This window comes from Pangasianodon hypophthalmus, chromosome 24 (genome assembly GCF_027358585.1).
Source record: "Pangasianodon hypophthalmus isolate fPanHyp1 chromosome 24, fPanHyp1.pri, whole genome shotgun sequence".
NCBI lineage: Eukaryota > Metazoa > Chordata > Actinopteri > Siluriformes > Pangasiidae > Pangasianodon > Pangasianodon hypophthalmus.
In genome coordinates, this window is record NC_069733.1 from 7,063,092 (window position 1) to 7,086,316 (window position 23,225).

The 23,225-nt window shown below is 39.0% G+C and overlaps 1 protein-coding gene across 2 annotated transcripts in view; it reads right to left on the reverse strand.

Moving 5' to 3' along the window:
* fam172a (family with sequence similarity 172 member A) overlaps nt 1-23,225 on the reverse strand; it is a 167,497-nt gene that overhangs the window by 65,885 nt on the left and 78,387 nt on the right. For both annotated transcript variants that reach the window (XM_053229179.1, XM_026931208.3), the window contains one exon: nt 11,889-12,008. In XM_053229179.1, the coding sequence (XP_053085154.1) occupies nt 11,889-12,008 (120 nt within the window). The remainder of the gene's footprint in view (nt 1-11,888; nt 12,009-23,225) is intronic.

Genomic DNA, 23,225 nt, shown 5'->3' on the forward strand with positions numbered 1-23,225 from the left:
AAGCCAAGCAACTGCCCTGTATTTATTTATTTATTTATTTATTTATTTATTAAAGAACAGCACATCACACATTTCATCTGTTTGCAGTTACATTTATTGCTGTGGAACGTCCGCTAAACAAGCTAGTTCCTGCTACTTTATAGCAGCTATAAACAGTCGCTCCCACACCAGCCTCTGTTTTTTCTCTCTCCATGTTAATAAGACAAAAACATAATTTGTCATGCTATTGAGAAACTGCATTGAGAAAAGCCCTTTGTCCTGAATACTTAGCCATGTCAGAAAAGTTACAGCTTTACAAAGCACTGACACTGGAGACTCCTTCCAAAAATAAATAATCATCTCCTTACAGAAAGCTAGGTTTTTTTTTTTCTTGGTTTTTTTTTTTCATCTGTTTATGTGGCATGTCCACCATACAAGTCTCTGTTTATGTTGTTACTACATGAATTCTAATGTATTAAATTATAATGTTAATATGTGCACTTTAATGTAAACCTTGCAGCCGAGACTACTGTCAAAGCTGCTGTTATAGAAAATTAATCATCACAATCTCTTATGGTATTATAACAAATAAAATTTTACTCAGCTCTAAGTTATTATTCATTGATGCAAGTAATATTTAACATTTCACTAATCCTAAATTGTAATATCCAAATATCCTTGCCTATTGTAAAATGTTTTTTTTTATGCATACATTCCATTAAAATGGTAAAACACTCTAGTGTAAAACATGCTATTGTTGCCTTGTAATGATGAATGAAGTTTTAATACTGACTCCACTAGTAGTGTTAGTGTTTCACGTCATTAAAGAGACATATTACTGAGACATACAGTTATTTGACAAAACTCTAACAGTTTATAAACTAATGAAATAAAAACTTGATATTGGACAATTTTCAACATCAGTTGAATGTTTGAAGGACTAAAAATGAGAAAATGGATGCAGACCTATTAAAATACAAAACAACACAAAACTACAAACTATCGTAGTTATTCGTTATGGCAATATAAAATCAGACCCATCAGATTCTAAAAGGTTGAGAAGCCTTGAGAAATGTTTCAGTTCTTATTTGACAAAAATGTCAGCATCCGTCAGCGTTCAATGGAGCCCTGATGCATATTCTATAAAGCAGATGTATAACTGATACACATTCACATGCAAATGACCTGCAGCCATATGAGCTGCATGGGACATGACAGACAATAAGCAAGTCTAACAAACTTGTCTGTGTCAGGGTGTGTGCAAAAGCGCACACACACATGCCAAAGACACAAAAACACACCTCAGACACATGTCAAATCAAAATCTCCTCTCACTTTAATGTGTATTCTGAACACAGGACCATACACACACACATTCTTGAAACGAGCCTTATCACCCGTGAGAAGATAGGCCACTCCAAACTGGCGTTTACTGATAGTTTATTTATAGAGAGCAGCAGTGAGATTTCTCTTATCTGTACACTCGTCTGCGAGTGCATTCATCCTCTCAGCCCTGTTTATGCACTAAACTCTCTCTGCCTGTTAACAAGCAACAGCTAATTAAGCCTGAGACGGAGCAGGAAGAGAGAGAGAGAATCAGAGCGAAAATCAGAGAGAAAGAAAGAGACAGAAAGACAAGAGAGAGAGGTAGAGAAATGTAAATGGGAGAGTGAGACAGTGAGAGCGACTCTGCCTAGTCCTTTAAACCGTAACTCCAGTTATAAAATCTCCACAAGTTCGCACCAATTAATTTACTTTCACTTACAAAAAACATCTAAAATTCAGCAACACAGCTCTTAAAAGAATACTCTCAGATTTTTAAAATTAATCTCCATCCTCCAGCATGTATACGATAACCACAGACAAACATTTTGACACGTTTCCCTGCACTGAGAAATAAACAGAAAACCTGTTTAATCAAAACTTATTTATAACTGAAATTTAAGAGCAGTTGTTGAACTTCGCCCTGTCGCCCCTGTCCTCTGGAGATCGTGATTTCTAATCCTGACAATGCCACAGCCCTCCATCTATCAGCTCAGGTATGCGGAAGAGGGTAGATAGCGCTTACTTCTGAGTGTGTTACACTGCCCTGTGATGCAGCATGAGCAGCAGTTCATAAAAAAAAGGAAAAAGCATGTGTTAGCCTTCACACTCCACAAGTAGTAGTTATCCTATGACCGAGGAGTACTTTCTTCCAAATTAGAAAGAAAATAGGGGGAAAACTCCAAGGAAAAAGGTTTAAGATAGGGTTCTATCCTGGACGTTCAGCTGCATGCTCTTTTTGTTGTGGTCATCATATTTGGGATTGAATTTCTGCACAAAATTAACATAACAAGAGCTTATGTTACTCACCTTACTTCAGAAGAGAATAAACAATACTTCGACAAAAGCCAATAAAATAGACTGTGACTCTTATTTACGTTCTCCTGAACTAATGAAACTAGACCACATCGGGTTGCACTCCTATTAGACAAGAACAGGAATCTGAGGTTACAGCGGGCCCAGGCTCACCAAAACTGGAAAGAAAAATGTCGTGTACTCGGATATGCGTCTCTGCTCAGCGCAGGTGTAAAGAGTGGTTATTTGAGTTTTATTTTTATTTTGTACTTTGTAAGATATTTTATTAATTTTCTATCTATCAATCAACCTATCAATTAATCTATCTATCTACTTTATACACAACCCCTCTCCTTATTCTGAAGTGTGTCTCATAGCATTTAAGAGCACAAAAACTGTCTCTTCACGTCCCTTTGGGTAAAGGATCCCAATGTGTTTCATCAGCAGGAGGGAAAAAAGTCATTTTAGTGAGCATAAGTCAACATCTGTGACCTACCTAACTTTTGCTAATGTTAGCAATACTCAAAAAACAAAATACAAAACTGCTGTGGAAATATACTTACCAGTTGTCCCATAATGTAATTAGCTATCTAGCCTAGCTACAAGGCAGCATGACAGGGAGGATCCGCTGCACTGCTGCTTGCTGAAGACGTATGTAGTCAAGGTTTTTTTCAGTATATATGAAAAATCTTCTTAATGAAGCATGGACACAATAACATTGAAGCAGTCAGTCCACAAAATGGCAGCAATTATACAATGTGATGTCACATGAAAAGAAAGGATATTCAAAATTCAAAACCATTACATTCCAACAAGAAAGGGATTCACATGAGACAGACATGAGAGAAAGTTTTTCCAACACTGAAGGAATATAGTACAGAGTAGTTCTGGTTCTGTACACTTTCCCTAAGGTCTTGTGTTATCCATGCACATTCAGATCCACGAATCTACTTTGGTAACACAACCATACCTCCTTCCCTCTGAAACAAGTTTTTGACATTTAGAGCTTAATTGAAAAACATCTCTGAATAAAGAATTTCTGAAAGCATTCCTCAAAAATATGTTTTGCATAAGCACTTGTTGACGGAATTAAACAACTGCCCTTTGACTTCCATTATAAGTGGGTTTTGAGTAAATAGGATCTTTTTTTTTTCAAATGCTTCAAAATACCTGTGTATAGATTAAAAACCGTATTCCTTTAACTTAATAAATTCGATGTATAATTGTAGCACACTGCCGTAAAAATAACTACAGAACGCCTGATTTGTGTTGATACACACAGAAAGACAGAAAGCTAATTACTCTATATGTTTCTCCCCTTTCTCTCGTTTGTATTGTTACAATTTGTCTAGACATTTCTGGCGTGATGCACCTAGACAGCAAACTGAAGTCAATTAAAAAGCTTGTGTGGACAGCCCTCCATTCTCCGAATACAAGCTGCCCATCATCTCTCACAAACAAACAAAAATTTGTGCCAAAATGAGGCCGGAAATACATAAATACCTCTGCCGCTGAGAAGCTCGCCGCTCTCTCTCTTGTGGAATAAAAGAAAGGAAACAATGACTATGAAAGAATAAATAAACACAAACTACCGAGGGGGGCGGGGGTCTTTTATAATGGCCAATTGTCAGGATCCTTTTCATGCGACAAAAATGAGAAATTTCAGATTTTATTATTCATCTCACACTCACAAAGGTGGAGGCCCTGAACTGGGGCTATAAAGCTCATTCGTACATAATCAGGGGGTAAAACAGAAAGAGGCAATCGCTCCACAACATGAAGAAAAGCCTCAGTGTGTTACTGTAGCGTAAATGCAGAATGGATTTCCTCGAGTGGAGAAGCTGCACTTAAGTCTAGTGTACAGAAATGCATACAAGGAAACAGAAGTAAAAATAGGAGTTTTAAAAGGGAAAGTAAATTCTCCTGTCCGCACACACTGGACTGAAAGGACAGGAAGGAGTACACACAAATCAACACAACTGTGTGACTCGCCTCAAACATCTAGCATATGACCAAGATGATTAAAACACAAAAATTCCTTTGAGTACAAAAATACTCATCTAAAATATTTCATTTTAATTTTTGCTTAAAATATGAAAGTAAAATGAAAAAGGTAAAACATTATGATATACAATAGCCTGCTTGCTTATAGCTATCTGTCACAATACAGAGTGGTTAGATGAACAGCAAATGTACATAGATATATTGTAAGAATAGATATTAGATATCCTGTTTTATTCTGCAAGTAATGCTGAAACAGTAATACCAAAATTTCAGAGACACTAAATACATCTTCATACAGCAAAATACATTTAACATGACTGTGACTGTTAATATATAAATATAACAATAGCTAAAGAGGGTAATAAAATAATATTACAAGTGACTTTTTTGTGTTTAAGTTGAAATAAACCCATTAAGTGATGAGTAATTCACTTAACTATCTTTATATGCTCTAATTTATAGGCTCATTCGGCCAAAAAGTTAAAGAAACTTCCTGTTTCAGTTAGTCTTGCAAGCCAGACCGCTAGCTTTCTCTAGAGAATCTGGTACTTTTCAACACTAAACACATCCCAAAAAAAAAAAAATAGGAAGAAGCTATTTGATTGACATGGCAACAGACCAACCACAGACATTTTCCACAGGTAAACTCATGACAGTAGAATGTTTGATCTTCTTTAACTGTGTCCAACAAGACCAGTTTTCCAATCCAGTGACAATATCTTGCTCTCAGAAGCTCCCGATATTCAAAATACTGCTTTCCGGTTGGAAGCGGATGTGTGTATATGTGCTTACGTTGAAGTCCAGATAACCAACCTTAAAGAATCTGAAACAATCTTGTGGCCAGAAAAGTGTACAGTAGGTTCTCTATCAAATGCTCTGAGAACAATAGACTTAGCTGAGTAAAAGCAGAACTTACAAATGTTGATTTTTTTTTTTTTTTTTTGCTTTTGAATGCACCAGTATTAGGAAAATTCATCTGACAATGCCGATATATACCATTAGACTACAGTTTATTATATATACCTACCTTATTGCTACACTCAGTGGACTTACCATACTGGTGCATGTTGCAGGTATATAATTATGGGCTGTGGGTCAACTGTTCCTATGTGCAGTTTATCACCTCTCTTCAACTCCATTCATCAGTACAAAGTAGGGATGTATCAATCCCATTTATTACAAATTTCCCCAGCCGACATTTAAGCAGAACTTCAGACAAGGTGTATTTTATGTTCATGTTCAGTCAGTTAACGTCACGTGTTTGCAACAGAAAATGTCAGTGGATCAGATTGTATGTAATGTAATTTAATATCAGTGTTCTGAACCTAGCAACCCTGCTGTGCATGATACACTCATCTAACACACACTACCAGCCCACTATAATGTCAGTGTCAAAACTGTGCTCAGAATAGTCCACCAACCAAATTATATCTGGTCAGTGGTGTTTGGTCAATGGGTGTAATGGTGTTGCCTGTCCAGTGACAGGGTAGAGATGAGCTAGGGTCAGTAAACGAATACTTCTTGTATACTACACCATGTTTCCCACTTTGTAGCCCAGGAAATTCTCAGACATTACAGTGCCTCAAGCTGTACAGGGCAGGAGCATGATGTACTGCCAATATTCAGAAACCTGTACTCACAGGGTTCAAATTCAACAAGAAGCAGGATTTTATAAACTATAAATAGCAGCAGTAACATTATAAACAATGATTCTATACGTTCATGCTACAAACTAGGATTCATAATTCAGCCGGATGTGAGGCAGAACACAAGCTTTTCTCTGCACTATAGAATATGCTCCACACATATATTGTATCTGTACAGCGATGCTATGATCCCTGGAGAATGGTACTGTGTTCTCAGGCAGGCTGTATGGCTACACACAAGCATGAAGCACACGTCATGAAGTGCAGGGGCGATCACACACGAGACATGGCAAACATGTATATGCACATGGCTGACGCAGAATGTATAGAACACACGGGACTATGGGATATGGGCACCCACGCAGTGCTGCACTGGGATGCAGATGTATGGTTATATAAGATATTATGTAAGGTGCCCTGTCCTCCCTGATCCTCCTCACTGCCCTTTTTTCTCAAGCTGAGCTGGGGAAGGTTATGCTAGGTTATGCTCCACCTCGACAACCGCTCTCATCACCCCATGGGACTGAAAGGAGATGAAAGAAATGGGAGAGAGAGAGAGCTCTGCAGGAGGAGCAGAGAGGCATAGCAGCTAGGTTAAATGGTCAAGAGGTGGAGGGTAGTGTGTGTATGTGCAGAGCAGCGAGAGCTGGTAAACTACATGTGGTTTTAGGCTGCTCAGGCTCTTTCTTGGTTACTGACATTAACAAAAGAACGAGACGTGGCATGACCATTTCTCCCTTCTTCACTATTTCCTCAGGAATCATCCTCATCAACATCATCATTTGCTATGCTCCCTTACAATCGCAGGACAATAAATAAATACATTTTTAAAAATAGGGAACGTTACAAATGTGTTCATTCTGTGCTTATATATCATGTCAAATGCATTTTTAGAGGATGTCATGGTAACTTTTAGCTGTAGAACCTGCATGCTAAGCTAGACAGCTAGTTAGTTTAGCTAATGTCAGAGATAAACAAAATAGTTTGGTCTATTTGAACAGATTTGGCTGTTCATTGAGAATATGACCATGAAAAAAGCAAGACTCTGACACTGAAATCTAACTTGGTTCAGCCTGTAACAAATGTAAGCCAGCTAGAACAACACAGGATAAGTTTAGCATTTTCATATCAGGCATAAGGCTTACTTTAAAAGATTTTGTATAATCTGAACATGTTCCTAATTTTATTAAAGCTGCACTTAGATATAAGTTGACAATACAGGGTGTCCCAAAAGTCTCCATACGTAGGGGACTATGTAAGCCAGCACCACGTCGGTTGTGCCTTCGGATGTTTGTGGACGTCCACTTCTTGGTTGGTCCACAACACTTCCAATCTTTTTGAATTTGTTAATAAGCTTGGCAACAGTGTCGTGTGTGATGTGTTTGTCATATTTCCTGTTAAAGTCCATCACAACCTTGCGACAGCTTTCCGATCCAGCCATGAGAATGATTTCAATACGTTCTTCTTTTGTCAAAGGCATTTTTAAAGTTTTTTTAAAATTTAATCTGAAAAAATATATAAAATATAAAAAAGTATGAAAAATTTTGGAAGGCATTTTGCTAAAAAATGTTAATTTCCCCTAAGTATGAAGACTTTTGGGACACTTTGTACTTAAGAATAGGAACAACTTCCTTACACATCTGCGTGACTGCCATAATTAAAACTTCATACTTGGAATTTCCAAGTCCAGACGGGGGCTGTTGATGCTTCAGAATGGCTGCTTGAAGCATCAACAGTAAAGAAAGTCTTTATTTTTAAATGAGTTTTGCTGAATATATTAGTATTACTATATCATCATACAGACATATTAGCTTGTTAAATCTCTAACACTGACTATACAGCTCGCTCACAGTTAGTTGGCGAGATTGTTGCGAACAAAAGCCAAATATGGAGGCATCCATGTTTTTTCCCCCACTTTGTAGACTGAATAACCTGAAAAAGAAATGACAAAACTCCGACTTCCTACTGCTTAGCTCAGTCTAATCCTTTTTTTTTTTTTTAAATCCAATTTTTTTAAAATCCATTTAAAAAGTGTGACCAGGCAATCACTACATACTAACTATTACAACTATATCACAATTAGTTGTGAACCCTTTGGATGGAAAGAACTACGGATGAAAATACTGAAATGGCTGAAGTGTAAGAGAAATAAAGTAATGACCAGTGTGTAAAAAAGCAGGAAAAAGCTAGTGCTCTCTGCCTTAAACCATCCACTCTCTCCTTTTCTCTTTCTCAGGCTTTAAGCTGTGCTTTGATGTATCTATAATTAGGCCATACAATCTATGACGTGTGGTAAAAAAAAAAAAATTTTAAAAATCAAATCTGGGTAAAACGCAAAGTAGAGACAGTGAGAGTGAGTGAGGATGAAGCAGAGGGGGATTAATCAGTTAGTGTTTGATGTGCTTGATCAGAAACGTGTTTATTAACTGCAGAAGGCGAGCGGTAATTAACCCGCAGACAGCGAGCTTTCTGGAGCGCCGTTCATGTGTCAAACGGTCCATCTCGGCTAAAGCTAGTGTTCTTCCACCTCTCTCTCTCCTCCCCCTCACTGCTTCTCTCGCCTTTTATGCCCTCTGCACTCCCCTCGGACCACTTTCCCGATCAATTAGCTGCTCGGCTGTTTTTTTTTCGTGTATTCTGAGCAACTGAAGTGCTCAAAGAATCTAAGCCTGTATATTGCGTGCATGGCTCAGTTAATGAAGATAAACATTCTTAAAGCTTGCAAAGGATTTAATCAAGGTTGCAGAGATTACTTCTACACTAACTAACTCTGTGTGTGTGTGTGTGTGTGTGTGTGTGTGTGTGTGTGTGTGTGTGTGTGTGCAGGGTGGGAGATGCTTTTAGAGTCAGTTGACATCTCTTTTGGGGTCAGAGGTCAGCAGTGTTGTCCTGAGAGGTTGAGATTTTTGAATAGAAGATTGAGACCAGGGTGTCAGAGGTGATGCACACGCACGCACGTACGCACGCACGTACGCTCACACACTTTCTAAACAGACCGGAAACAATACACACAAACTTTTGACTATCAATGTACAGTAATGTACACCACCAACCAACCAGCACACATGACCAAATACAAATCAGTGACATTTAATGAAGCTTATATTATTGAATGCATTGTCAAATGTATGAAGCCTTCCTTGACATCTCACATTTTGCATGAGTGTTAAGTTGGCGTCTATGCTCTTAGTGCACATGCACACACATACACACGCACACTGCTGTGTGAAGGATGTACATGCATGAGGGAAGTGTCAGATTTTAATGAACGTAAGCTAATGAGAACACTTTAAATTAGCCAGCCGTGATTAGAGAGAGTGTCCATTTCAAAACACGCACGCTACCATGCCAGAATAAAAAAAAAGAGCACATGTGTGTGAATGAGAGAAAGAAAAAATGTAAGAGACTGCAGGGTGGAGAAACTATTCAGTCTGATTGAATTAAATTGTTAATGTTTTTAACAATAGATATTGCTACAAAGCAGCTTAACAGAAATTGGATGTAGATTTAGATCGCTAAAGAGCAAGCCACAGCCGATAGTGGCAAGGAACAATCTCCCTGAAAAGACATGAGGAAAAAAACCAAAGACTCATCCTCTTTAAGACTCACCAGATGCGAAATTCCGGGCCTACAGCATAAATATCTAAACAAAGCTATTTAAAAGAGCAAACAACAAGTTTCCTGCGTGTATGCAAGACAAACACATAGTCCTGAGGTAATCGGAGAGGCAGGAACTCTGATTGACGATAGTATTGCCTGTAGCTACCGGAAGCTGTTCATGAGCTGGCTCTATTGGTCAGGTTGTTTTCAGACAAGGTCAGGAATGCTTGCAAAACTGAAGCTGCGACTGTAAATAAGCCTAATAAATTATTATTTAACTATTATTTATGTAACTAAGCATATTATTAAATGGAAATAAAATGATATAAACGTATGTGTGCTCTGTGTTGAACAGATGCAAACATTCTTGTATAGGGAAGAAGCCCTGATAAACATCACATTGTTCCATTTTCCTAATTTCATGATTTGGAAGCGAAGACATTCACGTCTTTATCTGATTGGCAGCACGAACAAGGGAAGCTAAAGTGCATTAGAGAAAGATGTTTTGTTTCTCTGCTCTGAAGTCAGGCAGCAAGTTATTAAGGTTCATATAGTACTACAGCATAGTTCGGGTGGAGTACCTTTTCATAGGTGAAAAAGAAACAAATATGGAGATACAACAGTTTATTTGTATTGATCTTAAAGCTGTAGACACCATGTATTCTGACAGACAAACTTCACAGCCATTGCAAGCATTGGAATCTCTTTGCAATTCCCGATACTGTAGTCAATTGTCCAGAGTCTAGTGCAGAACTGGTTTTAAATCCCACTCCACTTATGCACCTGAACTTCCAAATGAAGTTGCCATTTTCCAAAATATAAACAAAGCAGTAATTTAAAGCACAGCAACCCTGAATAGGATTAAGCTGTTACAAATGAATGAAAATGAATATGAAAAAAATGAACACTGTAAACAAGCACGTGAGCAATATGCCCAATATGTCCAATATGCTCCTGATCATCGTCTTTGTCCAACAATCTTCAGGTATAAAGGCAAAAACGTCATGACAAAAGTTAAAACCTCACTCTCTTGCAGCTTTTTTCGATACACTCCCGTCACAATTAGATTTGATCCACAATACCATCATGATTTCGATTTGATTCAATTCTCAGAACGTTTTGAAAAAATCTGAATGAATAAAAAATTATGACTGAGATTATTATGACTGAATTATGACTCCTTTTTTATTTCTGAATCATAAACAGTGCAAAACAATGTGCATTTTGGTCTCTATAAAACTACATAAATGAAAAATTGCTACAAACAGAGGTTTAATATTGTAAACAAAACGCACTATGGGTTCACCATATCTTATAACTACATATATTTATACATTGTCCCTAAAATTTTGGCATAAACAAAGTGTCTGACCTGGGGAAAATGATCAACTGAAACATAATGAGCTCCGTAGCAGAAATAGAGCTCCAAAGGCGACTAAAAAGACCGATTTAGCAGTCTTTGGTGTTGCTTGAAACTACCAAAGGGATCTTTTTAACTTATAATGTGGTCGTGCAACCGTATAATGTACACTACACAACAGTTAGTTCCGGTCCACTAATTTGATTGGTTGAGCAGTGTTCCAAGACCGCTTATATTTAGTATAACCCCAGTGGAACGTTTCACCGTGTGTCACTCAGCTGGTCTGTGTTCACCAAGTAAAATTCCACTTCCTAGTTCAAAACGGTTACTATAGCGGAGCAAAAATAAACAGAACACTTGGCCATATTGTGTCCAAAATATCAGTTATTTGATATTAATTTCTTGTTTATAGAACTGTTGTATAAAAGCAATATCACACTCACATTTGTGCGATTATACTGAATATCAGCACTGCTGTGATTATCTACTATTATCTACTTCAAAGTGGGTTTGAAGCTAATGTTGTATTCTACCTACTATATTCATATTTAAACTGACCCCATTTACTCCCTCACTCACAAGCAGGATGTTAACAAATGTTCTCGATGGAGTGGCACACTTTTAGTTTTCTGTACTTGGATTGGAGAAAGCCACACACTCATTAATTATTCCTAAAATTTTCTCACGTCATCTGCGTCATTTCTCCTCCCCACCCTCATTCTCTCTTCCTTTCTCTCCAAAAGTCGACAGTGCCTTAGGATAAGGATGTACTGGATTGTTTATAGAAGCAGCACTTTCCCAACAAAGCTTAACGTGATGTATTTTTAATCATTCCTCTCCAGCACAATCTTCTTACCCACTCGGTCAGTCCTGACTTTCCCAGCAGTGAGGCCGAGTGTGTGTGTGTGAGAGAGAGAGTGCGGGCAAATGTTCGTTAACAAAAACACAACAAAAACACTCACCAGCTCCACGAAAGACAACCCTCCGAAGCTGTGAGCAACCACAAAGATGTTTTTGGCGAGCGATCTGGAAATGAAATGGTCCCACACATAGAGTGTGTGCTCCTCGGGTGAACTGTTTTCCTGCAAACACACATACACAAACAAGAACTGTAAGAGATAACATCTGAATGAAAACATGAAGACACACACACACACACACAAACAGATCCTCCCGAGTTCAATGAGCCTTGCATATTGCAAATGCCCCAAATGTAAAAACCGATAGCTCCTGTGACGGCAGGTTTAAATCTTAATTTGTACTCAGCTACACAATCAATGTGGCCTCGATACAAGCAGTAAGCACATAAATGGCCAACACTGAGGGAAGGTCGTAGACCAGTGTGGACAGAACACTTGTAATTAACACAGGCCCGAGGTTAGGCTGCGCCAAAATGAGAAAAGAGAGATACAGAGAAAGGAACGGATGTGCGTGGAAAGAGAGGACGGACATCGATCTGTGTGTTTAAGAAGCCATAGATTTGTAGCAACTGAGAATTGAAGCAAATTTCATTACAATTGAGCTGTGCTTTTAAATTAAGACTAATTATGCAATAGTGGATGAAATATTTCCTTTATATGGAGAATAACTAAACCCATGTTTACTGAAAGCGCACATGAACATGTCATTTCAAAGCATTTAAACTATTAAATACCCTCAAAACTACTTGACCTAGGATCATCTCTTGACCTTAAAGTCTCTAGACTTTAAGTTAAAACTCTAATGAAATCAAAAATGACTCTGATGCTCATACTCAAGTTCCTGTTAACACAATCAGATTTTTTACTCTATAGTATACAGTTATAGAAGAGAAATTATTTATAATCGCACCCAGATGAGGATGGGTTCCCTTTTGAGTCTGATTCCTCTCATGGTTTCTTGCTCATGTCATCTCATGGAGTTTTCCCTTGTCACCTTCTCCTCTGGCTTGCTCATTAGGGAGAAATTAATAAATTTAAAATTTATATCCGGACTTTATATATTTCTGTAAAGCTGCTTAGTGACAATGTCCATTGTTAAAAGCGCTATGCAAATAAAATTGAATTGAATTGAATTGTGTCAAATCCAGGTCCAATCACCGCAATTTCTCACCGCAACTGAACAGCACTAGTTTTCTCAGAACTAGACCGCGATCACCTCGTTTAGACAGAGTCAGACTCGATGTTGTTGTCCACACTCCACACACTCTCACACAGTGTGAAAGCTATCTAAACAAACTTCACCAAAACGAAAAACACACCAGGGTTCGATTCAAACAGACTAAACACTGCGTATGTGAAAGCGTAGTCTTAGGCACTCGAAGCCACTGCACTTATTTAGTGACATTACAAACTGAGCTTCAAAACAACTTTTTTTTTTTTTTTCCGATAGAGAAAATCTCTGTTTTTAACTGAAAATATCAATTTGCAAAATGTGAATTAATTAAAAAAAATGAACCCCTACACTTACACACACACACACATATTATATATATATATATATATATATATATATATATATATATATATATATATATACACACACATACATACATACATACATACATAAATACACACACACACACACATATATATATATATATATATATATATATATATATATATATATATATATATATATATAAAAGCAGAATCAACTTTTATTAGTTCAGGGTTAAATCAAGTACTGATAAGTTGAACTCATACACATAAGCTGAACACACACACACACAGAGCAACTTTTCTTCCCTGTTTGCAACTTTGCTCATTGTTTGGCTCCTCTCACACTCTCTTGCATCAGCATTCAATTAGAGATTAGGCTCCTGAACACAGCCTAATAACCGAATTAAAATCGAAGCAGCTGACAAGGGCTAAAAGATTTCTTGACAAACAGCTTGTTTATGAAAGTAAATAAATATGAAAGGTGTAGCTGTGTGATGCAACCCAAGCAGAGCAGATTATATCTTGGACTGTGCCACTGGGGGAGGGGGTGGTGTATATATTTATGTGATGTTGTATATGGGGGGGTGAACACAAACCTATATACACACACACACGGTTTGATGAAGAACAAAAAAAAAAAAAAAAACAGCTAGAATACACGTATCCGCACGTTAAATTGAGTAGTTTTAAGACCTTTTCAATGTCACTTTAAATATAATTTAAGATCAAATACACTGTCATGAAGTAGCACATACAAAATCACTGCAAAATAACTCCTGTATAAGCAAAAGGATCTACTGAAGTTTATTCTACAACAAATAAAAATATGGTAACTTTTACGTATCACAGTTATTCACAGACCTAGGTGACATTATTTGGTGTTTTCTGGTTGAATTTCCTCATACTGATGTCTGTATGAAGTGACCCCGCATTATCCAGTGTTTCCAACATAATGTTAAATCAGGAAAGAGTAAGAAAAAAAAAAAATTTAATTAAATAAAATTAAAAAAACATTAAAATAATCATATAACAAATTAAAAATGACCTCAAAAGCCGATATTTCTTACTGGGTAAATCTGAATTTAAGATCATTTACACTGCAGCACTGTTCTTCAATCTGATTGGTCAGAAGGTGTTGATTAATTTTCTCTAACAGCAGCTCTGACAGCAGCACTCGTTTTAATAGGTTATTGTTTCTATAGTAACAACTCACTTACAGGGTCTTATAAAGCAGACAATGTAGATAATCTGAGGTTAATAATAAACAGATGGAAAAAGAAGCACGTTGCCATTTAACACTTAAAGACGTGTAACTGTTGATATGATGAAGCGTTGTTTAACATTTATGGAAGGAGTCTCCAATGTCAGTGCTTGTAACAGTTTTCCTATAAAAAAAGAGTGTTCAGGATAAAGAACTTTGCCAAAAAACTTTCCTGGTGACAAGTTGTGACTTTTTTTTTCTTATTAACTACAAGAGAGAGAAAAAAGAGTGTGAAAAAGCAAGAGATATTGCTCATTAATCAAGAAAAAAATTGTAATTGTTGAACAATTGCTGTGGTACACTTTCACTTTGAGATATGATGTTAATCACTGTGGGGTGGAAATGACCCCTAGTTCACGACAGCCTATAACAGCGTGCCCCCAAGTGTTTTATTCCTTCCTTAATACATATTAAGTGCTTTAATTTGAAACAAATCGAAACTTTTTAAGGACTTACTGTGATGCAGACGCCGTGGAAAATGCTTTAGTGCTTTAAAAGAAAAACCCCAAAGGAAAAAACACTCATACTTTTATTCTTACAGATGTCAAAACAGCACAAATATCACAATAAACAAAATTCGCACAGTGTGTCAGTCCTCCAGAGGTGCTCTTTTGCTATAATCATTGTGCTACTCCATGAGTGTGAGTGTGTGCATGAATGAATAAGAGCTCGGCTCCTTTGCGACGCACTGGCAAAAGCAGGTAACGTCCCCCTACCTTATCACCCAAGCACAGAGACTAACACCTGGCCCAAACACACACACAAACAAAGGTGGCCACAGAGTGCGCACATACACAAACACACGCGCGTGCACACACACATTATGTGCCACATGATTGACTACCTGCTCTGATAGGGTCCACACTTATCTCAACCGAATTTGCATATTGTGTAATTATTTCCCAGGGTTAATTAGCTCGGCAAAACAGGCTGCCCTTAGAGACAGCCTCCTGGTGACAGATTCACCCGTCCCTCTCTTTCTGTCTTTCTCTCCTACCCAAGCATGTGCCAGTCCAGTCAGACTCCCCGCTGTTCCCTAACCTGCTGCGCCTCAGAGAGACCAACATCAAAAGTCTGAAGGTGTGTGTCCACGTGTGTGTGTGTGTGTGTGTGAATGGAATATATTCGGCCTCCATACGCGCACATGAATCGTCAGTACAGAAAGCACAGAGCTTTGAAGCGCCTATTGAGCTGAGCTCTAGCTGGAGAGACGAGCTCTTAATGGAGGTGCTGGGCCATTACGGCACATCCTCGTAGCTCTTGGCCCCTCCTGTGATCACTGCTCTCACTGCGTCAGGCTGAATTCTTGGCTTTTCCTTTTCCCATTTTTTTTCGCTACCATCGTTCACACTCACTCGCATGCAGGATGTTATAACAAGATGCATCTATCTTTCTGCTGAGAAAAACAGAAATTGTGCTTTCACACTCAAAACCTGGGATATTTTACCAGCATTCCCTTACTGGTATTTTATTGTATATCATGCACGCATTCACACTCGCCACGAAAAATAAAAAAAAATTCCACATACACTGCATTTGGTGGAATTTATATTACACTTGAGTTCGGATATCTAAAAATAGTAAAAAAAAATTTAAATTCATTAAAAAAGAAAAATAGAAAGAAAAATCTGATAATCCATTACATTTCCACCTCCCCACTATCATCGTGTGTAACACTGTTTACAGCACGGTTGTCATGGTAACCTGTTTCTTATTAATCGCACTGGTTTCCTACGTGTCCCCCACTCCTACACCCCCCCCCCCCCCCCCCCCCCCCTTCATATCCCTCACACATTTCAAAAGCAGCACAAAATATAAAAAGCATTATTAAAGAAAGAAAAAAACACTTCAAGTTTTTCTTTTAAAATTCATCGGTCTGATTTTTCATAAACTGTTTAAAATTAAGGCTTTCCAGTTTTCTATCTGTTTTCCCTGTTAAAAGGCAGATTTTTGTGATATAAAAAAAATGAAACCAAGATAAATCGTTACAGAACTTTTTCCACCCTCAATGTGAAATTACAACGTATAAAGTGAAATTAATTGAAAAACAATCAGAAACATTTTAGGGGAAACAGGAAAAATAAAAACCTTACAACAACCTGGTTGCATAAGTGTGCAAACCCCTTTATAATTGGAGATGTGGCTGTGTTCAGAATGAACCAATCACATTCAATCTCATGTTCAAAAGTAATTATCATACAGCTGTCACCAATGAAATTATTCTGATTAACCCCAAATAAAGATCAGCTGTTTCTGTAGCATTTTCTTCATATCATCTTGGTTTCATCTGACTGCTGAAGCCATGGTCCCCAAAGAGCTTACAAAGTCTGTACAGGGTTCCACTGTTGAAAGGAATCAATCAGGAGAGAGGTACAAGAAATTTCCAAAACATTAGATGTACCATGGAACACCGTGAAGAACAGGACGTCCCTCCAAAATTTATAAAAGGACAAGACAAAAACTACTCTCTGCATGTGACAACAATCTCTCATATTCTTCACATGTCTCGGCTATGGGGTAGGGCGGCTAGATGGAAGCCCTTTCTCACAAAAAAAAAAAAAAAACATCCAAGCTCAACTAAATCACCCCTAACTATGTGGCAAAATGTGTTATGGTCTGATGAGACCAATTCCAAAAGGTATAATAATTCCATAAGTCCAGAAGGTATGTTTAGTGCAAAAAAAAAAAACACATCACCAAAAGAACACCATACCCACAGTGAAGCACGGTGGTGGCAGCATCATGCTTTAGGGCTGCTTTTCTTCAGCCAGAGCTGGGGCTTTTATCAAGGTGGAAGGAATCATGAATAGCTACAAATACCAGTCAATTTTTAGTGCAAAACCTTCAGGTGTCTGCTAGTAAGCTGAAGATGAAAAGGAATTTCCCCTTTTAGTATGACAATGACACAAAGCATACATCCAAATCAACAAAGGAATGGCTTAATCAAAAGAGGATCAGTGTTTTGAATGACCTAGCCAAAGCCCAGACCTGAATCCAACTAAAAATCTGTAGGGTGACCTGAAGTGAGCTGTGCACAGTAGAATTTTATGGATCTAGCATGTTTCTGCAAGAAAGAGTGGGAAAATATTGGCAGGTCAAGATGTGCCACTCTGATAGACTCTTAGCCAAAAAGACTGAGTGGTGTAATAAAATCAAAAGGTGCTTCAACAGTGTATTAGTTTAGGGGTTTGCACACTTAGGCAAGCAGGTTATTGTAAGTTTTTTTATTTTTCCTATTTTTCCCTAAAATGTTTCTGATCCTTTTCACTGCATTTTTATACGCAGTAATTTCATATTGAGGGTGGAAAAAGTTCTGACGTGATTTATCTTGGTTTCATTTTTTTTTTTACATCACAAAAATCTGCCATTTTAACAGGGGTGTGTAGACTTTTTATATCCCTTGTAACATTCTCTCTGTTAGCCACTTGGCTATAGCCTACAGTCAGCAGGAGAAACGGCACCAGCTGCATGGATGTGCCACACACTCACGGTCACTCAGCCTCCCATCTGTACACCGCATGTGAGAGCATTAAGCAGGGGAAAGTACAAATATGTACAAACAGCTGCAGACGTGGGGGATCCGAAACAAAATCTCACTAAAACATCCCCAATTTGTTTTGATAAATCCACAATTCATACCAGTCTTTCAGCGCTTAGTGCCAAACACACTAGAACACTGGAGCTGGGATCAAATGTCAAGATTAGCAACTGCTAGTTGTCACACTGTGCAAACAGCACATCATGCACAAGGACACAGGCTACAGTGGAAGGACATGTTCAGCAGACAAGTACGCAAAAGCTCACTGATTGATGAGTAAATAAAGTACAGGAGAATACCGTCGCATCCAAATGTGGTCTGTCTGGGCATCTGGTGGGATTTTTCCATGAGTTAGTGAGGATTTTTAAGCTAACTGAGGTAAACTGTTTCAAACGTCATGAGCTATTTAAATGTTAAAGCATGTTAAGGCTGCTTTCTTTGAGCCTACTCATTCTACAGTGATCTTAGAGTTGGTAGCATTTACTCTTATTAATCATAATGCCATAACATGCCTGCCACTTCTCCAGGACACTTTCAAAGAGCTTCTCTAAAATGACTACCTGCCTCTGCCACACACGATGACTAAACAAAGTTCTCATACAACCGAGCCCTGAAAGCGATTTGAATAGCTAACTCTCATCAGGGAACAAGCTCATTTTCCTTTTGGTAAATGATTAAAAATTAAACAAGCTGCGTTGGTAATTACACGTTTGGTAGCGCTCGACAGTAGATCCATTAGAATGTGGACCATCACTCTCCACTGGATCCATATTATCATTCAGTCACCAGTTATCCGCACGCTTCCCTTGTCAACAGCACACGTTGACGGGAAATTCAATATTATCAGGATTGAATGGTAGCAGTGTAGAGGACTGCTCGGTTCTGTATGATAAAACTGGAGCTGAGTTTTGTGGTGGCGCGTGGGCTTCCTGATAGCACGGGAAAACTAGCCGTCTCAGGTTGGCTAAATAGCTACTGGCACTTCTTTCCTGTAGATTTGTTCTTCACACCTGGCCAGTCACAGACAAGGTGCCTGTTCAGAGACACCAAAGAGCCATGAAAGAGCCCTCGTGTCTCGTACAAAGGGGGTAAAAAAATGAAGGAAGGGAGAAAAAAACCCCAAAAAACTCAAAAACCATTGGGTTTTAACTACTGGAAAGATCACTGGAAGCCGGCAAGATGATAACCAAAGCCAGCTGAGAGGATGAGGCCAGAATAATAACATGTTTTGTGCATGCCAAAAGACAGGAAATGGAAAAAGAGAGGAGGAGAAAAAAAAAGTTTAATTAAAGAGATCCAAACAGACACTCGGTACATAAAGAAGCTCGGCCCATCACTGTACAGAGGCGTGACCTTGCTACCATGGAGCTAATCTCAACAAAATTTGGTGGTGCATTGTTTCAAATCAATATCTCATTAACAAAGTACAAAAGGACTGGTGCCTGTCTAGCAGGGGTTCCCTGTTAAAAGACAGCTCTCGGCTACGTATAGCCAGAAAGGTCATCTTCGTCAAATCTCGACCCGCCTCGCGCCAAGCCTGTGATTGTCAGATTAAATTACTGCTTGGGTTTAATTGACGCAGGCGAGGTGAGTGAGCAGCCACTTGTGTGAGGGTTTGGAGGAAAGGCCTGCTGTGAGGGGCCTGGCTTTGGGTCCTTGCAGCAGATTGGATGTGTTTAAGGTTGACCTGACAGGAAGATTGGGAGCAGACAACTGAGAGAAGGCCTCGTCCCTTGGAGCAAGTGTAAATGCACAGCTTCAGAAAGACGTGCACTCAGACAATGACACGTCCACACGCAAAAATAACACTGTACACATATGCATGAATTTCTCCGGCATAACCACCCACGTACAGTCTGAGCTATACAATAGTGCCAGAGTCTCCCTTTGTACATACAGTTACCATAAATCAATATTTTCAGACATACTCACAAACTCAATAAGTACATCTACGGACATGTATGCATGGGTTAAACAGGTGAGCACCCCTGGACCTTAGCTATTGACCCTTGCTTTGGCTGTGTCATAAGTTCATACGTTTAATTAAGCCCAGTCCAGTCAGCACGCATGTCCTTGCAATAAGGTCACAAACAAGGTCTCGGAGGCCAAAGTTCACCGTGCTTGGGGCTTTAAGAAGTGTCCTGGAGAGATGTGAACAAAGACAGCTTCAAGGTGATGCAATAGCCAGTTGGAATACATATCGCTTCCTCCTGACAGCTCAACCCAGACCGGGTCTTATCTCAAAGACGTGCAGGTTAGTCGTGTACGAGGCAGGCATAGGGGAGCAGAACATCTCCAAAACACGGATTCCGATGCTCCCGCGAGGAATATATGAGTAGGAAAAACAAGAGATAAATAATGGATGGCGATCCTGAGGAGACAGAGGCGGCTGTTGGGTACATGCTGTGTGAACATTATCCACTACCCCGGTCTGCGTGTCACCTTGGACTGATGCTGACTCCAAATCAACACTCTCACCACTGACTTCCTCGTGTAGTGGGATTGTTGAGAGGGATTTAGAGGCCATATAAAAGGCAGGGGTCCAAGTGCACCAACATGCTTCCATTGGCGCAGTATTATTTACTCATTTACTTATTTAAGTAGTCCACTTTTCAGCATGGGACATGACATTGTGGACAAATCAGTAGCCCAGGTACCCGGGACAAGCATGTTCATGTTCAGCTATTAGTATTTTATTCATAGTTGCAATGAATAAATATACTTAACAAGCAAAACTACTAGTACCAAATCCAAAACATGGGACTGGGCAGCACATTTACTTGCCCTGTGGGCTAGCTAATGCATATATGATTTGGCAGTGGACTGTGAGTGTAGTAGGACTAGGTAAATCATTTTTGGCAAAAGGTTATTTAAAAAAAAAAAAAAAAAAAAAAAAATTTCCAAAGTTTTTCATGACAGCAATAATAATACAGTATATCAGCAACAAGGGTGTATCACACTAAATGTATTTAGCATAGCACGAGTATGGATCAATATTTAAATTCATTTCAGATATATACACTGTACTACATCTTTGGGGTTTCAGGACTCAAAATTGCAAAATATTATTTTTATCAAGATCTTCCATCTTCCAGAGGCAAGGCTATTTCTTAACTGTAATACGCACTTCCCGAATATTTTCTTCTCCAAAACCTTAGTCTTGACATAAAACAGGACTGGGAGCAAATAAGTGGTCTAATACAGACCATTGACCTTATACAAGAGAAGTAAAACATTGTCTAGATGATGTACAAAAGAGAAACAGAGCGAAGGCATGTACTCAAAGCGTTCAATAAACTCATGCCACCACTGCAAGGATCTGACACTTAAAGTTCTGCAGGCACTTAAGAAATGAATAAACGAAGCGACAGAGAGAGTGCGGAGAAAAAAAGAGGAACGCCGCTCAGCGCAAGCTGCTGCTTCTCAATGCCCTCTCTCTCTCTCTCCGTCTCCCTGTCTCTGTCTCAGAACAAAAAAGCAACAATAAGAAATCCAAAGGGAAAAAAAAAAGTGAGAGGAAAAAAAATATTCTAGTCATTTAGAAAAACGGCTCTTTTCCCTCAGGGGCTCGGGCCCTAAGCCTGTCCCGGTTAGGCCTGAATGAAATCTTTGGAAGCTTCTTAAGCTTTCAATGTGGGTTTTGTTCCTGCTATTCCTTCGCTTGGCTGACAGAAAATAGGTAACTGGATTAGGCCTCAAATTCAGAGTAAAGTGAACTCCCAAAAAAACCTTGTGTATGCTGGCCCCGCCTCTCCCTCTCCCCGTCTCCCTCGTCCACTCGGCCTCTCCAGAGACACTAGACGTGGGCCGTTGGGGCTGTGATCTTTTAAGAGTGCTAGGAGATTATGCAGGCTTGGGGGCTTCGACACTATGAACCCCGGGGGGGAGCAAAAAGTAAGAGTGCTAAAGGCAGTTAAGGGCTCCTTAACGAGGGTAAGGAAGCGTATTAATCAACTCAACTGTGGGCAGGAACAGGCTCCCCGGGCTGAGAAGAGCGACGTGCAGGTGGTCTGCAGCTCAGCAGGAAGTCAAGGAGGGGAGGAGAGGAGCCTGAGCCTGGTACAATACTGCTAGAAAAGATTAAAAAGTTCTAGAGAATGAGAGTGGGCCTGACCCGCCCACTACTCTAGGGCCTGAGAGAATGGGTGGAGAAGAGAGAAAAACACACATGTGGACTCGCAAATACAAACACGCCTTTAAGCTGGGAGCCAAAGAGGTATGAGCACAGTGTTTATGGACACACGCAAAAGTCATGCTTTCCTCCCACTCAAAAACGTGCCCAATATGCTTCAGGACAATAAGAAGAACAAGTGTCAGGGCCTGTTTAAGGAATGAATGGAGACAGAAGACAGAAGACTGACATTACCTTACTACGTGCTATTGGATGTTGTCACTATGTCATCATTTTATCAGGAAAGCTGATTTCTGTATCATGAATGAACCTGTTGGGCCAGGCATAATCACCACACAGTTCATCTAAAAATGTCACAAGACATCAGTACGGTGTATAAGCACTTAAAATGTGTATTAGGGGTGTAATGATGCTATCTGTATCCATTTAAGGATCCAAATATTCTTATCTGTACCTGTATGGGGAATCAAACCTCTCTGCTCCCGGAAACACTGGAAAGTTCAGAATTGGTCGTTTTTTGTTGTTTTTTTTTAATCCCTCTCATGCAGTTATTATTTCGGTTTGTACGTGTCTGCAATATTTTTTAAAGATTTTATTTAGTTGTATTTCCAAAAATATAAACAAACTAGTAGCCTAATTTAAACCAATGTGACCCTGACCAGGCAGTTACTAAGGATGAATGAATAAACCTTTTAAATACACATTCATGTCCCGCAAGCTTCATATATGATCACTCACCCACATAAAATGGAAAAAAAAAAAAAAAAAGCCTCCCCCCTTTTTATCTTTTTTATTGCACCTAGTCTCTTGTACACCTCTAGTCTCACCCAGATTCCATGTGAACATTCCTGGGGGGTGGTGTGTGTGTGTGTGTGTGTGTGTGTGTGTGTGTGTGTGTGCAGATGTGGTGTGGTTACGCATGTTGGTGTAATGACTATCATTACCATA